The following is an 18576-nucleotide window of genomic DNA, read 5'->3' as shown; positions in this document are numbered from 1 at the left end:
ATTCAGTCAGCATTCTTGAATTAATTCTTTAATTAATTCAATTCAATTAATCTTTCTTCATCATTTTTGCATGTATTTTTACACAGATGCCTATTACACTGAACTATTGTTTCTCTTTTGACACATACAACTCTCATTTTTATTTAACAATGTGGGCAGAAACAAACTCATATGAAATCATTTCCACTTCTTTCTACAAACATAACACCATGTACTACTGATACTTTTTAGCATCATTTGCAAATTTCTCCATCCATTTCCCCATCTTTAGTAACTTGCAGTTGTTTCTTATCAGACAACTGCTTTGAGCTTTGATACATTAATTTTCAGACCATTCTCCTTATTGCATCTAACATTTGCTGCAAATCATTTAGGTTCTCAGCCAACAATAGCATAGAATCAGCAGCATTACTTATATGTTTATCCATAAATATATATTTAAAAACAAGAGGACATCACACCTTCTTGTCTCACCTCCTGATCAATTTTGAATCATTGTTGAACTATTCACACTTGCTTTCCCTCCCTCCTATATTGTTTTAATTACATTTAGCAATCAACCTTTAACTTAATATTCATCCAGAATGTTCTGTAATTCAAACCTATCGTATGCTTTCTCTGAATTAACAAATGTAAGATACATTCTGTTTTGCACATTTAATGTTTCTCAGTAATCTGAAAAGTAAAATTCAAATCTGTGTTGTACTTCCCTAGTGTTGCTTGTTATCACATCTCATACCCTTTAAGTCAGAAATCTGCCAGACATGGACTTCCGGATGGCAAGGCGTTGCCGAAGGCAGCCATTCTTCGGCTGTCAGCCTCGTGGCTCCGTAGAGCCGCCGAAAACAGCGCCGATCAGCTGTTTCGGCGGCTCGGAAGCCCCCTCCTCGGTAGAAGAGGAGGGGGTGAGCGCCCAGGTAGGGGTAGAGCTCTCCGGGGCCGCCAGAACTTAAAGTTTTGGCGGCTGAAGGATTGAGCCCCCCCGAAGCCTGGGCATGCTCCGGACTGCGAGGCGCCTCTGCTCCGGGTTTTTTGGAGCAGAACAGGGCGTTCGCAACCATCCCTGCTAGCAAGGAAGAACTTTTGAGAACGAGGATGCAGGCAGAGCGATGCAGGAGATTTTGGTGAAGATGGTGTTTTGATCTTTAACTCAATGGACTTTGCTGAGCTCGTAAGTGGAAGTGCGTAGCTAACAATAGTGGGTGAAAATGGCGGCTATATCTTCTAAAGTTCCTGCTCTGGTGCAGCAGTCTTCGTTGAAAACTTTATTGTCCCCTGCACCCATATCTGCATCAGCTCTTACAGTAAAAGATTTGCAGAATGTGCTGCAAGAGACTATGGAAAAGCAAATGCAACAATTTGCTGAGATAATGGACAAAAAGTTGGAGGAGAAGTTAACAGAAAAACTAGCTAAGGTTATGGATGAAAAGATTACAGAGAAATTAACAGAACTGAGAGCAGACATTTTATCTGCATTGCAAGGCATGGCTATATGTATTGAGAATTTGGATGAAAGAGTGGAAGATCTCAGTCAAAATGATATTAGACTGGAAGCAAAAATGACAGAAACTGAAAATATGGTAGAGAAAATTGATTATGATTTGATCTCGACACAGTATTATCAGATGGAGTTTGCTTTAAGGATTAGAGGCCTAAAAGAAAATCCTAAGGAAAATTTGAAGAAAATGGTTTCTGAGGCTTTGGAAGGGGTGCTGAGACGACTAGCAGATGAAATAATGGAAGATATAGATAAAAATTTTCAGGTTAATTCTTGGATTGCAAGACAAAGGAAATTACCGAGAGATGTGGTGGTTTATTTTACAAAGAGAATGATTAGAAATGAAGTTATCCAGGCCTCCTACAATATTGATTTTGTAATTGCTGAGCAAAAAGTTCTGATTTTAAAAGAGATCCCTTCAAGAATTTTAAGAAAAAGGAAGGAATTTGCTTTTTTGACACAAGAATTGAGACGACGTGATATCAAGTTTAGATGGCAGATACCAGTGGGTATGGTGGTGACCTATGAAGGTACGAGGCATTGTTTTACTACGGTGATTCAGGCACGCGATTTCTACAGTAATGTTTTAAAAGCAGCCCCCATACCATTTTTGGAATCTACAAAGAAAAAAGGTGAGAGAGAGTCTCAACGATACAGAGAGAATCTACAAGATGTTGAAGGAATAATACAGACAGATGAGAAAGTTACAGGAGTGGATCAAATTTCAGTATCACTGGAGGAGGCCAGAAATTGGAAGAGGCATGCTGCTTCTAGACGAATGAACCAAGCCTGAAGATTTAGTTGCATAACTGCAGGAGATAATAATGTAATAAGGATTATGGGAATTGAAATTGTTAGAAGGGCTAAATATTTGGGGATATACTTTTCACTCTTATTAAATAACTATGTAATATTTTATGTTGCTTTAGTTTAAGATGATTATGAAAATTTAATTGGGAAGATTTGTAGTAGTGCTTACTGATATTTTGTAGGTTATGATTTGCTATTTGGTTGGTACGTATATTTACGGTGTGATAAGAAGGTGGACATTGTGTTCCAGGTATATACTTTGTGATGTGCTCTGGTGCAACTTTGGGAAAAATTATAGATGAAAGTTAACTTGTAATATTTTTATGGGTAATAATGAAATAGGTAATAGAAAATATAAGAATGATGTGATTATATAAAAAAAATTAAGTTTGGAAAGTAATGTATGGTATTTTAAGTTGTATAATATATTAGGAGAAGGAAAGGTTGTATAAACTTGGTTTTAGTATGGAAATTTAAAGCCTAGTTGGAAAGAAGAATAGTTTTTAATAATAGATATAAAATTGTTTTATACGTGATTGTTCTTATTGGGTATTATTGATATTATTGTGGTGGATATTAAATGGATGTTGAATTTAACTATGGTAGTAAGATTTCTAGTAAAAAGGTAAAATTACCGACTACAGAAGAATGGACTGTAAAGTTTTGTTTTTTTTCGAGGATATGGTAAAGATCTTAGAGCACCTGAAAGACTATTTGCAACAGAGAGATACTACGGAGCAAATATGGGACTAAAAAGTATTATTTTGCATTTGAATAATTATTGATATGATATATATACGTTTGGAGTTTATCTATATGAGTTAAAGTGCGATAGTTTAAATAGGTTAGGATTGTTTGCATAAGTTAGATTATGATTGTTTGTATTTTTATACCCTGTACTCAGCTCTGGGAAGTCAGGGGGGGAGGGGAAAGGGAGGGAGGTGTTGGGGAGGGTTGGGGAGTGGGAAGAGGGTGGGAGGGGAGGGGGTTGGGAGGGGTTTTGTTTTGCTAAAGATAAAATGTATTGTAAAACTTTTCAATAAAAAAAAAAGAAATCTGCCAGACATCTTCCCAGGCACATTTAACAAGTCAATCCCCTGTAGTTTTTACATTCAGTTTTGCTACCTTTCTGTTTGCAGAAAGAGGAACAGTAATGGCATTCTAATCCTCGGCTATAGATGCAGTCTTCATACACATAAGTTGCACAACCAGTCATTGAATAAAATTTACTCATAATTAACATGGCCTCCAGTTTCAGGCCTGCAGCTTCATCATTTTCAAAGATTTCCTCATTATTTATGACTCTTTTCGTCAGATTTATCTTAGAGATTAACAAAGAATTCACTTAAATTTTGCTTCTTGACGTATTTTTATACCGTATTTTTCGGCGTATAAGACGACTGGGCGTATAAGACGACCCCCCAACTTTTGAGGTGATTTTTAAGATTTTTCGTCTTATACGCTGGAAAATCAGCGAGGAGCCCGGGAAGGCACGCCCTCCCCTCTCACTGTGGAGGAAGCAGGGCAGGCTGGCGTCTGACGGGAGCTGGCAGGGCAGTCCTGCGCACTCGCGCACTCCCCGGCTGCTCCTTAGCAACTGGGGAGTGCGCGTGTGTGCAGGACTGCCCTGCTGGCTCCTGCCCGACGCTCTTCCCTCTTGAGGCAGCATCGCTCCCCGGCTCCTAAGGAGTCCTCGGGGATGCTGCCTCAAGAGGGAAGAGGTCGGGCGGGAGCTGGCAGAACCCAAGAGTAAAATAACGGCCCTGCTAAGATCTTTGTCTTGTGCACACATATTGGATATATATTAATGCTTTGATTATGATTTAGTTAGCATACATAACATTGGATCTTGCTGGCCAGACCGAAAATCCATTCAACCTGTTTGTATTTCTCTTGGCGTTTACCATATGCTGAAAAGTTCCAAATTTAGTTATTTTTCTACTGCGATTCCAAATCTTGGAAGAAACGTTTTCCGGCTCTTGGCTGTGAAAGGAACAGAAGCTACCGCTTCCTGTGCTAACTTTCTAATACTGATTAGCTTTCCTGGAGAAGCAAACCTTCCGTTCCAGCAAGATCACTACGGAGCGGGTTAGAAGACAAGACTCCAGCAACAGCTAGACTCCTTCCAAAGATCCGCCTAGATCCCGCCGACAATGTTATTTTCCGGGTACACCCAAATTCCCTTTTACCACCGGGGAGGGGAGGGTGGGAAGAGATCATCGCTACTTTCTTCCTCCACTGTCTCCCTAATGCCTTCCCGCAGCTCCTCCCAATAATTCCCTTCCCCCAGGCTTACCCTACAAGTACATAATGTCCCGGGCAGCTGTAAATATCATGAATCATGGCTAGGAGGTGAGCGAGAGATAGAAAATAAGACGAAAGCGTCCCTTCCCCTTTCCCCCCCCACCCGATCCACCTCGTCTCCAAAGCCGAGGAGGAGCTGCCCTCCCTAACCAGAATGTGCAGCCACCTGTGAAATCCCTGGAGCAGCTCGCAACGGAAGAGAAGGAAGGCGCCACCTCTTTGGGCGTCACTGGGTCCTGATTTGTCCATCGGACACAGGAAATTGATCACTGCCTCTACTTCCATCGCTGTCCTGGAACCAAGAGTCGTACGAACAATCTCCCTTTAATTTGTTTATCTGAAGTGAAACTGAAAGCGGAGGGCCTGTTGGGACGTTGCATGAGATTCATTTGGACGGTGGAGCTCAGGCTCAAAACTGCAGGCAGTGACGCGTCGGGTGGGAGCCGGCAGGACCCGACGCTCTTCCCTCTTGAGGCAGCATCCCCGAGGACTCCTTAGGAGCCGGGGAGCGATGCTGCCTCAAGAGGGAAGAACGTCTGGCGGGAGCCGGCAGGGCAGTCCTGCACGCGCACGCACTCCCCGGCTGCTAAGGAGCAGCCGGGGAGTGCGCGCGTGCGCAGGACTGCCCTGCCGGCTCCCGACAGATGCCAGACGCTGATTTTCTGGCGTATAAGACGACTGGGCGTATAAGACGACCCCCCAACTTTTGAGGTGATTTTCATAGGTTAAAAAGTCGTCTTATACGCCAGAAAATACGGTACTTCCCATACAAATATTTAAAATATTTTTTCTAAGCATTCCCTCACTTAGTCTCATTCCAAATCTTACCACATTTATTCAGTTGTCTTTGTTGGAGGTACCTCATTTTGAGGCCTTTTCAGTCATTTCTAAAATACTGGCCTATCATGCATAAAAGGCAGTACTTTGGCTTGAAGAAGTAACATAGGGGAAAAGTTAGCTTTCTGATTTTTTCCTTCCTGTAGCTCTAGTGCAGGGGTGTCAAACTGCAGGCCCACAAGCTGGTTTCATCATACCAAAGCCGCGCCCAACCCATTGCCAGCAATGCAAAAAGAGCCACAATATGTTGCAACACGTCAGGTGACGTGGCGAGATTGACACCTGTGCTCTAGTGCTTCCTAAAGTAACAAGATTTGGTTTAGGATTGGGTGATCTTTATTTCTTATAAAACTATGGCAGATCTATGAAATGTTACCAATTCAAATTCCATGGAACTTACCTGAAAAGCTAGGTGCTACCTTTATATCAATAATGATGCTGTTGAAGATCCTCCTTTAACCATTGCACTCAGTGCTCTCTTTTCTTGCTTTTAGGAAAGAAGCCCTCTAAAGCCTTGTTTGTAATCAAGTTTTAAATTATTTTTAATTCATTTTTAGTTACAATAATTAGTTTAGTTACAATAATTTAGTTTATTTGACAAGTAAGTGTCCTCATTTGGTTTGGAATAATATTTATGAAGGTTTGAAAATGTAAAAAATATTCTTCTTTCCCTCAAAGAGCAGGGTCATCTCATCCCTCACCCAAGCAGGTAACATTTTTGTATTTTAAGCACTTTTATTGTAAGAAGGGAGGGTAAGTCACTTCAGCATCCTACTGGATGAGAGTGGCATCTAAGTACCAGCAAGTTTAAAATAGTGAAGTATAGGGAATGGGGGAGTTAAGCAGCGTGGTTTTGCATCTGTGCTGAAATATTGTATGTCCAGCCACTTGGTGTTCAGATGAATAGTACATTCTGTTGAATGTTGAAGTGAACAATAAAATCAAACTCTTAGATTCCTTCCATTGGCTTTTGAAATGAGCCCCAGGAAGTTTTACCCAACTGTTAAAATAAACTTCTAATGAAGTTATGTGAAATATGTATACTCTCAGCGTTGGTCAGTGCCTTTCCTTACATATACTTGTTCGATGAAATATATATATACATAATCAAATAACAGTGTTGCTTTGGGAGTTGGAATACTTTTGAAATGGGGGGTTGTTTTTATGGAAACTTTTTAAACATTCCACAGGTATTATTGTTATGCACTTATCCAAACCAATACATAAAACGGGGAACTTTTTTTTTAAAAGGAAGAGTTTAATTGCTAAAATAGATGTTTTTGCAGAGTAAGTTGTTTGGTGACGTGCTATGGGAATTTCTGCCTTATTCACAAAATTCTGTAGGCTCATTCAGTAATTAAATTAATCAGCATCTAACTGGAAAATTCATGCAGATGGTTATAAAAAGTAAATAAACTAAAAAGAGGAGCTGGGGATTTAGTGACTGATTACTTTTGAGTGATGTCAGCTAATCAGTAAAGCTGTTGAACTGCAGAGTAAGCAGACTCATTTTAATTAAGCATGTAATTATATTATGGTACTTTGTATCATGAAAACCCAGGAAATTAAGCTAATTGACCAAACTACAATTGTTAATAGAGTTCATATTAGAATTCCATAGAGTATGGCTATGTCCAACCTTTGAGGACCCTATTCTTGCTGAAAATAAAAAGATAACATGAAAACAAAAAAGAGCTCCTAAAAAGGGAGAGAATGCAATGTTTTTTTTAGAAAAAATAATTTTAAAAAGCAAATGGCCACATTTGAATTCTTTTGAGAGGAAGCCTAAATGGTCATCCTCTCTGTCACTGCCCCACTGTCTTGGGGAGAGAGTCCCTGATTGCAAGAGTCTTATTTTGTTTTTAGCTTATTGTAACCTACCCTGGCCATAAAAATGCTATAATCCAGTGATGGCGAACCTTTTAGAGACCGAGTGCCCAAACTGCAACCCAAAACCCAAGCTTGCTAGCCGGTTGCTTCGCCTCCTTTGTGCTGGGCGGGGCTGCCACTCCAGGCTCCGGAGGTGGCCTAATGGACCTGCGCAAGCTGCTAGGGGTGGCAGCAGGTGTGCCCACAGAGAGGGCTCTGAGTGCCACCTCTGGGATGCGTGCCATAGGTTCGCCATTATTGCTATAAACAAATCAATAGGCCAGAGATAACCATATGGTGTAAACACAGAAGTTTTTAAACTGGGAACCGCAGGGGAAGGCTGAAAGAGCCGCATGCGGCTCCAGAGCTGCGGGTTGTCGACCCGTGATATAGACTATTCTAACTCTTATATTACTCATATCCAACAATAAAAGAAAAAGGAGAAAGAAAAAGAAAGCACTATATTACTTCAGGGCCTCCTCCCTCTTAAAGTCAAATTCATATCCAAAATTTTTCTATTTCTTTAACCATTTTCAAGGGATGCGGTGGCTCAGTGGGTTAGGACGCTGAGCTTGTTGATCAGATGTTTGGCAGTTTGGTGGGTCGAATCCTGAGTGCCGCGTAACAGAGTGAGTGCCAGTTACTTGTCCCAGCTTCTGCCAACCTAGCAGTTTGAAAGCACATAAAAATGCAAGTAGAAAAATAGGGACCACTACAGTGGGAAGGTAACAGCGTTCTGTGCGCCTTTGGCATCTAGTCATGCTGGCCACATGACCACAGAGACGTCCTCGGACAAGCGCTGGCTCTTTGACTTTGAAACGGAGATGAGCACCATCCGCTAGAGTTGGAAACGACTAGCACGCATGTGCGGGGGAACCTTTACCTTTAACTATTTTCAAATAAGTGTTTCTTTTTTAAATATTCTCTCTGATAGGCCCCATCATCTATTTTCTTAATTTTCACTTTAGCCTTTTTCTTTTGCCCAATGCCTTTCTTAATCAATATGTTCTGCTGAGTCAAAAAATCTTTCCATATTCTTATAGATGTTACTGTAGATGTAGAAAGTAAGTGAAGTACAGTATCTTTGTTAGAGGCATTTGCCCACTCATTTTTATTGAGGATTTAATTTTAATTTAATTTAATAATATTTCTATACCGCCCTACTCCCGAAGCACTCAGGGCTGTGAACAGGGCAAGAATAAAAATACAGGATTACAAAAGTTAAAAAATAATTAAATACATGCCCATATACTAAAAATACATCTTAAAACCCCAATAAAATAACAATAACAACCCCCCCATCCCCCATCAGGCCAGGCCAGCTTGTTCAAAAAAGTATGTTTTTAGCTCGCGGCGAAAGGAGCGAAGATCGGGCGCCATCCGGAGCTCAACCGGTAGCTGATTCCATAGCTCCGGGGTGCCCACAGAGAAGGATCTCCCCCTGGGGGCCACCAATCAACATTCTCTGACCGGATCTTTTCCATTCTTTTTCTCTCTGCTTCTCTTGTCATTTTTTGTCTCTCCAGTTTTAGTGTTTTCCCTGGCATCTCTGCAGTTTGTTTTATCCAGTCTTTTTTCTTATCCTCAACTTTATTTTATAGTGTTGAAATATAGGTTGTCTTTTCCAAGTCCAGTATTTCTTGTAATTTTTCCCCACTTGGATTAAATCATACTTCTTTGTTTTGCAGAGTTCCTTCTTTAAGTCTCTATGCTCGGATTTATGTTCAGTTGCTTGTTTTATCTGTTCCTTCTCTGTTATATTTTTCTGGGATTATTTTTTAGTATAAAATTGAATTGGAGATGAGTTGGTGTATATTTTCAAAGTTATTTTGGATTTCTTTGTGGTTTGAAATCATTTTTATTTGAATTAGTTGCAACATATCATATGTCTCCTCTTGAAAAGTATTTATTTTTTCTTGATAAGTTCTTTCTATAAATCTCTGATTCCATGACGACCAAGAATCCATATCCCACCCTCCTCTGGAAATAGCTTTGAGATCAGAGTTAACAATATACTTGTAATCCAGAGAGTTCAAAAAAGTTCTTTTTTTTTGTTCCCTAAAGTTTGTAAGTTTCACTTTATCTACAGCCCAGATTATTTTCTTTTTTGTCACAGCTGTTTTCTATTGTTAAAACTTTGAAGGTCACAAGTAGAGTTTAGTTTTTTTCCAGATTTTACCAAGTCCTATATGCAAGCCATACCTGTCATAATCCTCATCCACCAGTAGGTGGCAGCACTGGTTCATTTTTCAAATTTTAGTTCTACATAAAAGATTCAATTCACCGCTTCCGTTAGCAAAAGGGTGGAGCAAAAATCCCCCTCCTTTACTTTCGAAGGGTTTTTTTTTTCCCCTTGGGAATTTTTTCTCCTCTTTAGGAAAGTTGATAGGTAGGATAGAGAAAATCTATGTTCTTACCCAGATTCAAGCACACTGTTTACGGTCAGCTTAAAATAGTGCTTTTGACTTCGGTTGCTTGCAGCTTGGGCTGGACTCTGAAGTTAAGCTAGGCTTTCTCCTGTTCGTTTCTGGAAGGCTTCTCCTGGACCGATCGGGTCGGCCGCCATCTCCCCAAGGTCTCCGGGAATTCATTCCTTCATTGCCACCTCTGGGGTGGCTTCTGGCCTATTAGGGTCCCCTAATAGGAAGAAACTCAACTGGAGAGCATGGAGTCCCAAACCCCTCAACTGCTGCGCTGCATGCAGAACCGGCTGCTTTTATATCTTCTCCCCTCCCCCCTTCTTCTATATCCTCTCCTCTCTCCCCCCCTCTTCTTCTTCTCTTCTGGGTGCACTGGTAGTGCTGATCAGCTGGAGTTGTGTGGGCTGATCCTGGGCTCTCAGCAGAGCCTCGGCAACGCCACAGCTCCAGCTGAATCTTCACCCGAAGACTGTGTGTGACTGCCGGCGACCCCCAAGCCCACCCCACGCACCAATCAGCTGGAGTCGTGCACACTGCTCCTGGGCTCTCAGCAGAGCCCAGGCAACATTTTGGCTCCAGTTGACTCTTCCTCTTTGGTGCTGCCGCTGCTTCAACTCATCCACTTTTACACTTTTTTTTACAGTGCTTTTAAATCCATTGTACGTGTACTACCTGCCAGGTGCCGAAGTTCCGCCAGTGGTATGCATGCCACAGGTTGAAAAGCCCTGGTTTAGGGGACCAGTTCCTAAAACAAAAGAGGAAAGAATAATGTTTAAAACTCCTACATATAGAGTCCTAATTTTTGATGCCTAGACTCATTGATAGGAAAGAAGATACACCTTTTATTTGCACCCCTCAATCAGTTTGGCTACAGATCTCATTGCAAAGGTAACTAAAAGTGAAACATTTTGTGAAAAATAGTTCATGAAAATATGATATTTTACGTGTAGCCAAAATTGGAAAGACTATTAAGAGGTAGCAAACAGACTTTAAACTAATAAGGATAATCTTAATAATTTTAGGTTCCCCTGGTCATCCTGTTCAGGTGATTATCACAGACGTTCCAATTCAGCCTGATTCTCATCCTATCCAGTGGATTGCACCTGAGTCCTCTCACATTTCCAATTATATTCTTCGCTGGAAACCGGTAAGTCTTTTTGTCATATACTGATCAACATTTTCTTCATTCATACATTCAGAATTTCTTACAGATTTATAATTACAATTCAACTAGATCATAAAAAAAGATTTTATTTCTAAGTTTAGATTTATTTTAATACTTGGCAGTGCTTTGTAACTTGGCTAAGGACATACTCTGTGGTGCAAGAGATTGAGCAGTGTGTCAGGATTGATAGACAGATGCCTTAAAAGAGACACCAATTTTTCTGGACTTATGTGTGTTCTCTTTAGAAATTTGCTTCTTGAAGCAGGTAACAGGATTTATGAAGCACAGCCTACATTATTTATACTGGTGACACAGTGACTCAGTGGCTTAATGACACTGGAACTGCCGGCCAGGGTGTCATACCACTGCTTGTTCACTGGCTCCTGCTCCCCGAGCAGTTCGAAAGCATGCAATATTGCAAGTAGATAAATGGGTACCACTTTGGTGGGAAAAACTAATTGTGTTCATGTGTGCGGAGAGCAGAAGGTGGCGCTCTGAACCTGGCTGGATACAAGGCAATGTAACCTGAGGCAAAGTGAGATTGGCAGAGATGCCTGGAAGAGCCAGCAAACCGAGTGAGCATTGCTAGTCAGCTTGGTGTAAGTTAGTTTGCCCCCTGCGGTTTGCCAAGGATAGGGACGCAAATGCCCAATAGAATGAGCTAGCAATCTAGGCTGTCAGAACTACATGGTGTCTAGCATTTGTAGATTTCCCTGACATTGTATGCAATAAAATAAAATAAAATACATAATTTATTTTAAACAAACCATTTTGGCTGGAATAGTAATAGATGCTGTGTTTAATTGCATCAGGATTGGGTATTATGTTTATCTTCCCTTCTCTCCCTCTAGATTTTTTAATATTTTGATATTTGAGCTGTGCATATTTTTATCTTAGAGCATATATCTTCCTTTTCTTTTTTTGTTTTTCTTTTGATCAAATTGTGCATTGTATTCCAATTGAGAAATTATCAGATCTCAATTTCAACTATTGTCACATTTGCCATCTTTTACATCAGTATAAATTCATTTTATTCATTTCTTCATTTTTGACTGTTAATGAATGTGTGAATGAATTCTTCATTGGCTATTCATTGGGTGTTTTAATAAGCTCTATTTCACTCACATTCCTGTATTATTTTAGGATAGAAGAATGCTTATCAGCAGTCAGATTTTAGGGCTTTTTCAGTTCTCCCAGGATTCAGCTGAAAGCTTTCCTACACAAGTCTGTTATCTCTGGCCAAACTCTTTGTTACCCATCTTTGGGTAACAACAGCTTGTCCTTCCAAATAACTCACACTGCAGTCCCAGAAATCCATTTCTCCCCTTCCACTGAAATGCACATAGAGTTTGAAGACAAAAAATAGTATTTGCTTGCTCTGTGTTTTTGCAGATGATGTTTGTTCTTTTCCAAACATTATTGCTAAAATAATAATTAAAGCCAGTAGCAATAACCATAGTAGAAAGAAAATTGCAGAATTCTGTTACTGAGTATTCTCATGCTGATATCCATTATGTTTAATTCCATTAGAAAAATTCCAGAGTGCAGTGGAAAGAAGCTAGAATTCCAGGTTATTTAAATTCCTACACAATCTCAGGTCTGAAACCTGGTGTCCTTTATGAGGGACAGCTTATAAGTGTGCAGCATTATGGTCAGAGAGAAATCACCCGTTTTGAATTCACCACCTCTAGTACAACAGCTGTTTCATGTAAGTGTTCTGATTTGTCTTTATTGCATTTTATTACCCTGGACTGTTTATTTGCATTACAGGTAGTCCTTGACTTACAACTACAAAATTTCTGTTGCTAAGTGAGACTGTTAAGGGAGCTTTGCCCCATTTTATGACTTTTCTTGCCACAGTTTTTAAGTGAATCACTGCAGTTTTAGTGACACAGTTGTTAAGTGAATCTGGCTTCCCCATTGACTTTGCTTGTCAGATGATTGCAAAAGATGATCACATAACCCCAGTACACTCAACTAGCATAAATATGAGTCAGTTGCCAAGCATCTGAATTTTGATCACATGACCATGGGAATGCTGCAACATCGTAAGTATGAAAAATGGTCATAAGTCACTTTTTCAGTGTCATTATAACTTTGGGTTGTAAGTTGAGGACTACCTTTTATATTGTTTCAACTGTATATGTTAATGTAAACATTGAAGTTTACACACTTATGGAAGTATAGAAGTAAAATGTAATACATAAACAAACAAATAAACACAATTTTGAAAGTGAACATTAACTTGCAGGGCAAAGCAATGTACCTTTGTTACATCTTTTAGCTCTGTTTAGTTTCTATCCCTTCTGACTCTAAGACAGAATGAAGACATAATTTATTGCTTTTGTAATTATGTTGCTGGCTTCTGGCACTTTCTCTGTGTTGCGGTTTTCAATCAAGATTACCCTTGCTTGAAACTAAAATATAAATTCTGCTATTCTAAATAGAGTGCTAATAGCTGTAGGATTTGTCTTAACTTCCATTGCCCTTAATAATTCTCCATTATCTCCCTCTTCTTAAAGAACGTGATTCAGTTAAAATTTCTTATTATAATGGATGATTATAGACATGTGTCATTGATTCTAATCCTGAATTAATGGCAATATTAAAGTACTACTTATAGCAGTAGTAGTAATGAGGATAAATCTGCATTCATTTTTAGCTTACATAGTGTTTTTTCACAATATATTGTCAGCTGAGTATCTGTCCCCAAATTTGCAGATATTAATTACTTTTTGTGGCTAGAAGTCAGACTTGCCTGTCATACATGGTTACTATTTTCTGCCCATCCAATCATGGATGGAAATACCACTCTGTTTTTGAATGTGTTATTTATTTTTTACTATCAGTTTAACTGTACAGTTTATTTTATCAGTTAAAAAGTTATAGAAATTGTACTTAATTTTTTCATGAACAGAAACAGAACCAAAGAGTCAAGTCTCCATAAAAAACACTGCCATTTTATACTTTGATCTTTACTTTGCAGCTAGTCGTGTGGTGGGAGAAACAACAGCCCTTCCATCTGTCGTCTCTATTTCTGAATCTGTCACAGAAATCACAGCTAATAGCTTTGTAGTCTCTTGGGTTTCTGCCTCAGACACTGTGTCAGGATTTCGTGTGGAATATGAACTGAGTGAAGATGGTGATGAACCTAAATATCTTGGTAAGAAGATACCCAATCTAATGAGTCACAGAATCAGATGGCATAAATAAAGTTAATCTCTCATATCCTGAAATTCTTACCTTGTATAACTAGCCTGGATAGTGTCTGCTATTCAGACTCTAAATCCCATAAGTCTGAATCTGAAAGTTCATAGAACTTCTTGAATGTATATTCAAATGCATTTATAGCCTGCAGTCAGGCAAATCTCTACTGAAAATTTCCTTCAGAAGCAGTGCTTCAGAATATGTAAATCCACAATCAATGCATCTCTTTCTTAATCATTAAAAGGGTTTTGGTTCTCATGTATCGCAATGGTTAGAATGCAGTACTGCAGTACTGCCCACAGCCTGGAATTTGATTCTGATGGGGCTCAAGATTGACTCAGCCTTCCGTCCTTCTGAGATTGGTAAAATGAGGACCCAGATTGTTGGGGGCAATATGCTTGGAGAGTGTGTAAAAGCATTGTGGAGTGGTATAGAAACCTAAGTGCTATTGCTATTGTTATGTGTCTACTTTCAAAGATACTCCATTGGTGCAATGGAAGCAGTCACCCAAGTCTGACAAAATATACAATATAACACATTCCCCAAAGAAGTCTCGATATCATTATCCAGAGAAAAGAATAATTAAAGTGAGTCCATATAGTTTCATCAAAATAGATCTGAAGCTGCATTCTTAATCACCTTACATAAGAATGGAACAGTACAAACTTCCCTATAATTAGAGAAATCTGGGCCAAGGGAGAGCTTATTTAAATATAATCCTTTTAATTCTTTAAGAAAGTGGAAATGTGTTGCATGTCCAAAGAGACATTAATCAAGCTCTCTTTACTATGGGGCTACTGTCCAGTGTAATCAGAAGAAGCAGAGGTTGAAAAACAGGCAGAAGCCCATATCTTCTTCCACTTCCTGAGATATATTGGCTGCAAGTAATGCATACAATAAGTTAGGAAGGTGCAGTTGTCAAAGTTATCTCCCTATGACCGGATCCAACATTGTAATCCCCGTCCACGGCACATATGGCACATCTTACAACAAGAGTTAATATCAATATTTGATAAAGCCTATAAATGAAAGCATCTCTTTCCTGTTTATCTCCTGATGCTCATACATAAAGATCAACTGCTTGGCTTTCCCAAGGGAGAGCCCCCTTCAGGATTGCCCCTTGAAGCGCCACATCCCTTTACATGTGGACAATAAAGGGGCTTCAGCTGGACAACCTTGGAAGTTGCTACTTTCAGAATTTCTCTCACAATTGTTATCCAAAATAAGACATTCAGAAGAAATTCATATGAACTTATGGAAGTATTCTGATCTGAAATTTTGTGAGATAAACAAGGAAAATTCTAATGCCATTCAATTTTCTGTTACTATAAGTATATTAATTGAATGAAATTTGTATTCATTTTCACTAAAGAATGTAATCTATGCCTTACTATTTTTTCTTTTTCTAAAGATCTTCCAAACACAGTCAATTCGGTTAGCATTCCCAACTTGCTTCCGGGTCGTAGCTACATTATCAAAGTCTATCAAATTTCAGAGGAAGGAGAGCAAAATCTAATTCTTTCAACAACACAAACAACAGGTATGTTTGAACAAACAGGCTATCAGATAGGGGCAGATGGATATGGGCATTTTCTTGCTGAAAGCTGATCAATCAACTTTCTTAATTATTATGTCTTTACACAGCACCTGATGCTCCTCCTGATCATCTTGTAGAAAATGTTGATGATACTTCAATTCTTGTCAGCTGGAGCAGACCAGAAGCTCCAATCACAGGTCTGAATTGTCAGCCTATATCTGCTTCGGAACTTGGGGGGCCTGGGTGGATTTCTTCCATTTGTAAGAGGAAAGTGTTAAGCATATCTGACAGCCAAAGAAAATTGTACACCTGAAGCTGGACTGGCCTTACTGTCTGGCTGAAACGGGACAATTTAGAATTTGATTTATAAAGCGGCCTTTTCCTTGTTTATAAATTATACTTGATGTAGACTCACTACATCCCAAAACTATGATTTACCAAAAAAAGATGGTCTGAACAAAGATGGGTAGTTTAGCATATGGACAAACACCAAATCTGTTTTGACTGTGCTGTGGGCTGACTCCCATGTTTTTGCTATACAAGGTTACCGCATTGTTTATACTCCTTCCGTGGAAGGTAGCAGTACAGAACTCAATCTCCCTGAATCTGCAACATCTGTGACACTCAGTGACTTGATGCCTGGTGTTCAGTACAATATCAGTATTTATGCTGTGGAAGAGAACCAGGAAAGCACTCCTATTTTCATTCAGCAGAAAACCACAGGAGTGCCAAGGGCAGGTATTAATTTATTCTTGTAATTTTGTGATTTTGTTTTTTTTTGTATGTTCTCTTTTTTCCTTCTTGGATTCCAGAATTGTTCTCTTCAAGACAGTATTTATTTATTGCATTTATCTATTTCAGCGGCTTCCACCACTTACAAAAGTTTGAAATAACGGCAACAAATTATGCATATACAGTATAATTTTGAAAACCCAAGTTTTTGCACCCCCTGGAATATCATCTCGCACCCCTGGTTGGGAACCCCTGATCTATTTATTCACTTTATTTAACAAATTTATATAGTTGCCCATTTGCAAAAACTGACTCTTGACAATGTACAATGATAAGACAACAAATATTTAAAAACAAGCCTTATATAAACAACCTATAATTAAAAATACAAACTACTAGGCACAGGGGAAAGCAATTATTAAGAATGATGGAGTCATCTTTAAAAGGTTACATATATTACAAGAACAGATTGTTTATTTTTCCTAGTGTTTTCCCGCAAATGCAAAGTCCACTCTTTTCAAATCAATTGAGTGTTTATCCATTTGGTTGCAACAGTGACTGTCTGACTGGCTTGTTATCTGATCCTGACTTTGTGGGCTGAGAGAGAGAGAATGACTGTCTCAAGGTCACCCAGCCAGCCAGCTTTCCTGCCTAAGGCGGGACTAGAACTCAGTCTCCTGTTTGTAGCCTGTGCCTTAACCACTAAAACAAACTGGCTTTCAAGAACTAAAATTGAATTGATTTAAATAATAATAATTTCTAGTTTTTGATATAGCAAATGTTTGCTTTTCTAGTTTTGAGTGATCCAGAAAATGAGATATATTTGCTTCTACTTTTTATCTGGTAGTCAATCTTGGAGAATAGAACTATGTAAATGAACACTTAAGTTTTCCACTGTTTTATTTTATATCACTGTCTGCATCTCAGTGACAAAGATTTCTTGGCAAGATAGAAAGCTATAGGCTGGATTTGTCGTCAATAAGAGCACTTTTCATGGACTATGGGATTTCAAGGAACATTGAAAAAAGGATCAGTGGCAGTTTTTGCTGAGAGATTAATTTTGAAGTGGGATAGAAGGAAGAGGGTAGTTGTGATGATGCATTGTCAAAGTTTTTGTTTTCCAGCATATAGTCCTCATTAAACATTTTATCTTGTACATCTGTTTGGCTAGATGAGATTCATCCTCCACAGCAACTTCAATTTCTGGAAGTTGCCAGTGACAAAATCACCATCATGTGGAGCCCCCCTGACAGTGCAGTGATTGGCTATCGTGTGGAGGTTATTCCAGTTAACCGCCCTGGGGAACATGGTCAGAGACTACCCGTTAGCAGATATACATTTGCTGAGGTTACAGAACTTTTGCCTGGAACAACATATATTTTCAAGATCTACGCTATAGGACAAAACACAGAAAGTGAACCATTAACTGGAGAACAAACAACAAGTAAGTCTGTTTCCTCTAATTCAGTGTATCGATTTTCCACAAATTTACCCTGTCAGAAATTACATCATTTCACAAAGCCTGTAATAAAAAAATTAGGATGAATCCATTGGCTTTGCTAAGCAGCGAGAGGTCTACAATCCTGTAGTCCAAGCCTTCCCCTCAGCAAAATTTTTCTAAAGGAGTCAGCAAGAACAGGGGGGTGAATTTCCAAGCATTTCCAGCATCTAAGCAGCTATATCAGGGCACTTTTTTCTATTTAAACAATGCACAAGTCTAGAAGGTGGGTCTGGAAACTCCAGGAAAGTAATGGCACTCCTCAGAGTGGTAACAGATAGAAGTGAACAAGATATCTACAACTGCTATGTAAGCCTCTTAAGCCTTTGTAAGCTTTCAGTTAATTCTCCTTGGTGGGCACTGAACCATGCATCAGTCCATTTCTACCCCTTCACAAGATATCCTATAACCAAGGTAGTCTAAGCTGGTCTTATGAAAATTGCATTTTGACAACTTGGCATACAGTTTAAACTTCAAATGTTTTTTCAGCACTTATCATGCTAATTTCACATGTTCCTCCATTGTCTCAAAATAGATGAGAATTTCATCAAGATACACTAGGACCTCTTGGTATAGGTACTCATATAGTATATTACTTTGAATTGGTAGCATCCCAGCTGGCATTTAAAGGCAGTTTTCCGTTCATTGCCTTCCTTGATTCTTACCTGGTAATATGCCTCTCTCAGATCAAACTTCGTG

At 39.2% G+C, this 18576-nt stretch overlaps 1 protein-coding gene across 6 annotated transcripts in view; it reads left to right on the top strand.

Annotated features, from left to right (window-relative positions):
- Nucleotides 1-18576, top strand: part of FN1 (fibronectin 1) — a 160757-nt gene that overhangs the window by 74477 nt on the left and 67704 nt on the right. For all 6 annotated transcript variants that reach the window (XM_083354336.1, XM_083354335.1, XM_083354334.1 and 3 more), the window contains exons 14-20: nt 10761-10885; nt 12434-12611; nt 13890-14066; nt 15522-15650; nt 15755-15844; nt 16191-16385; nt 17551-17823. In XM_083354336.1, the coding sequence (XP_083210462.1) occupies nt 10761-10885; nt 12434-12611; nt 13890-14066; nt 15522-15650; nt 15755-15844; nt 16191-16385; nt 17551-17823 (1167 nt within the window). The remainder of the gene's footprint in view (nt 1-10760; nt 10886-12433; nt 12612-13889; nt 14067-15521; nt 15651-15754; nt 15845-16190; nt 16386-17550; nt 17824-18576) is intronic.

Source organism: Vipera ursinii, assembly GCF_947247035.1.
Source record: "Vipera ursinii genome assembly, chromosome: 1".
Taxonomy (NCBI): domain Eukaryota; kingdom Metazoa; phylum Chordata; class Lepidosauria; order Squamata; family Viperidae; genus Vipera; species Vipera ursinii.
The sequence above is the reverse complement of the archived record's forward strand: the minus strand, read 5'-3'. Positions and strand labels throughout refer to the sequence as shown.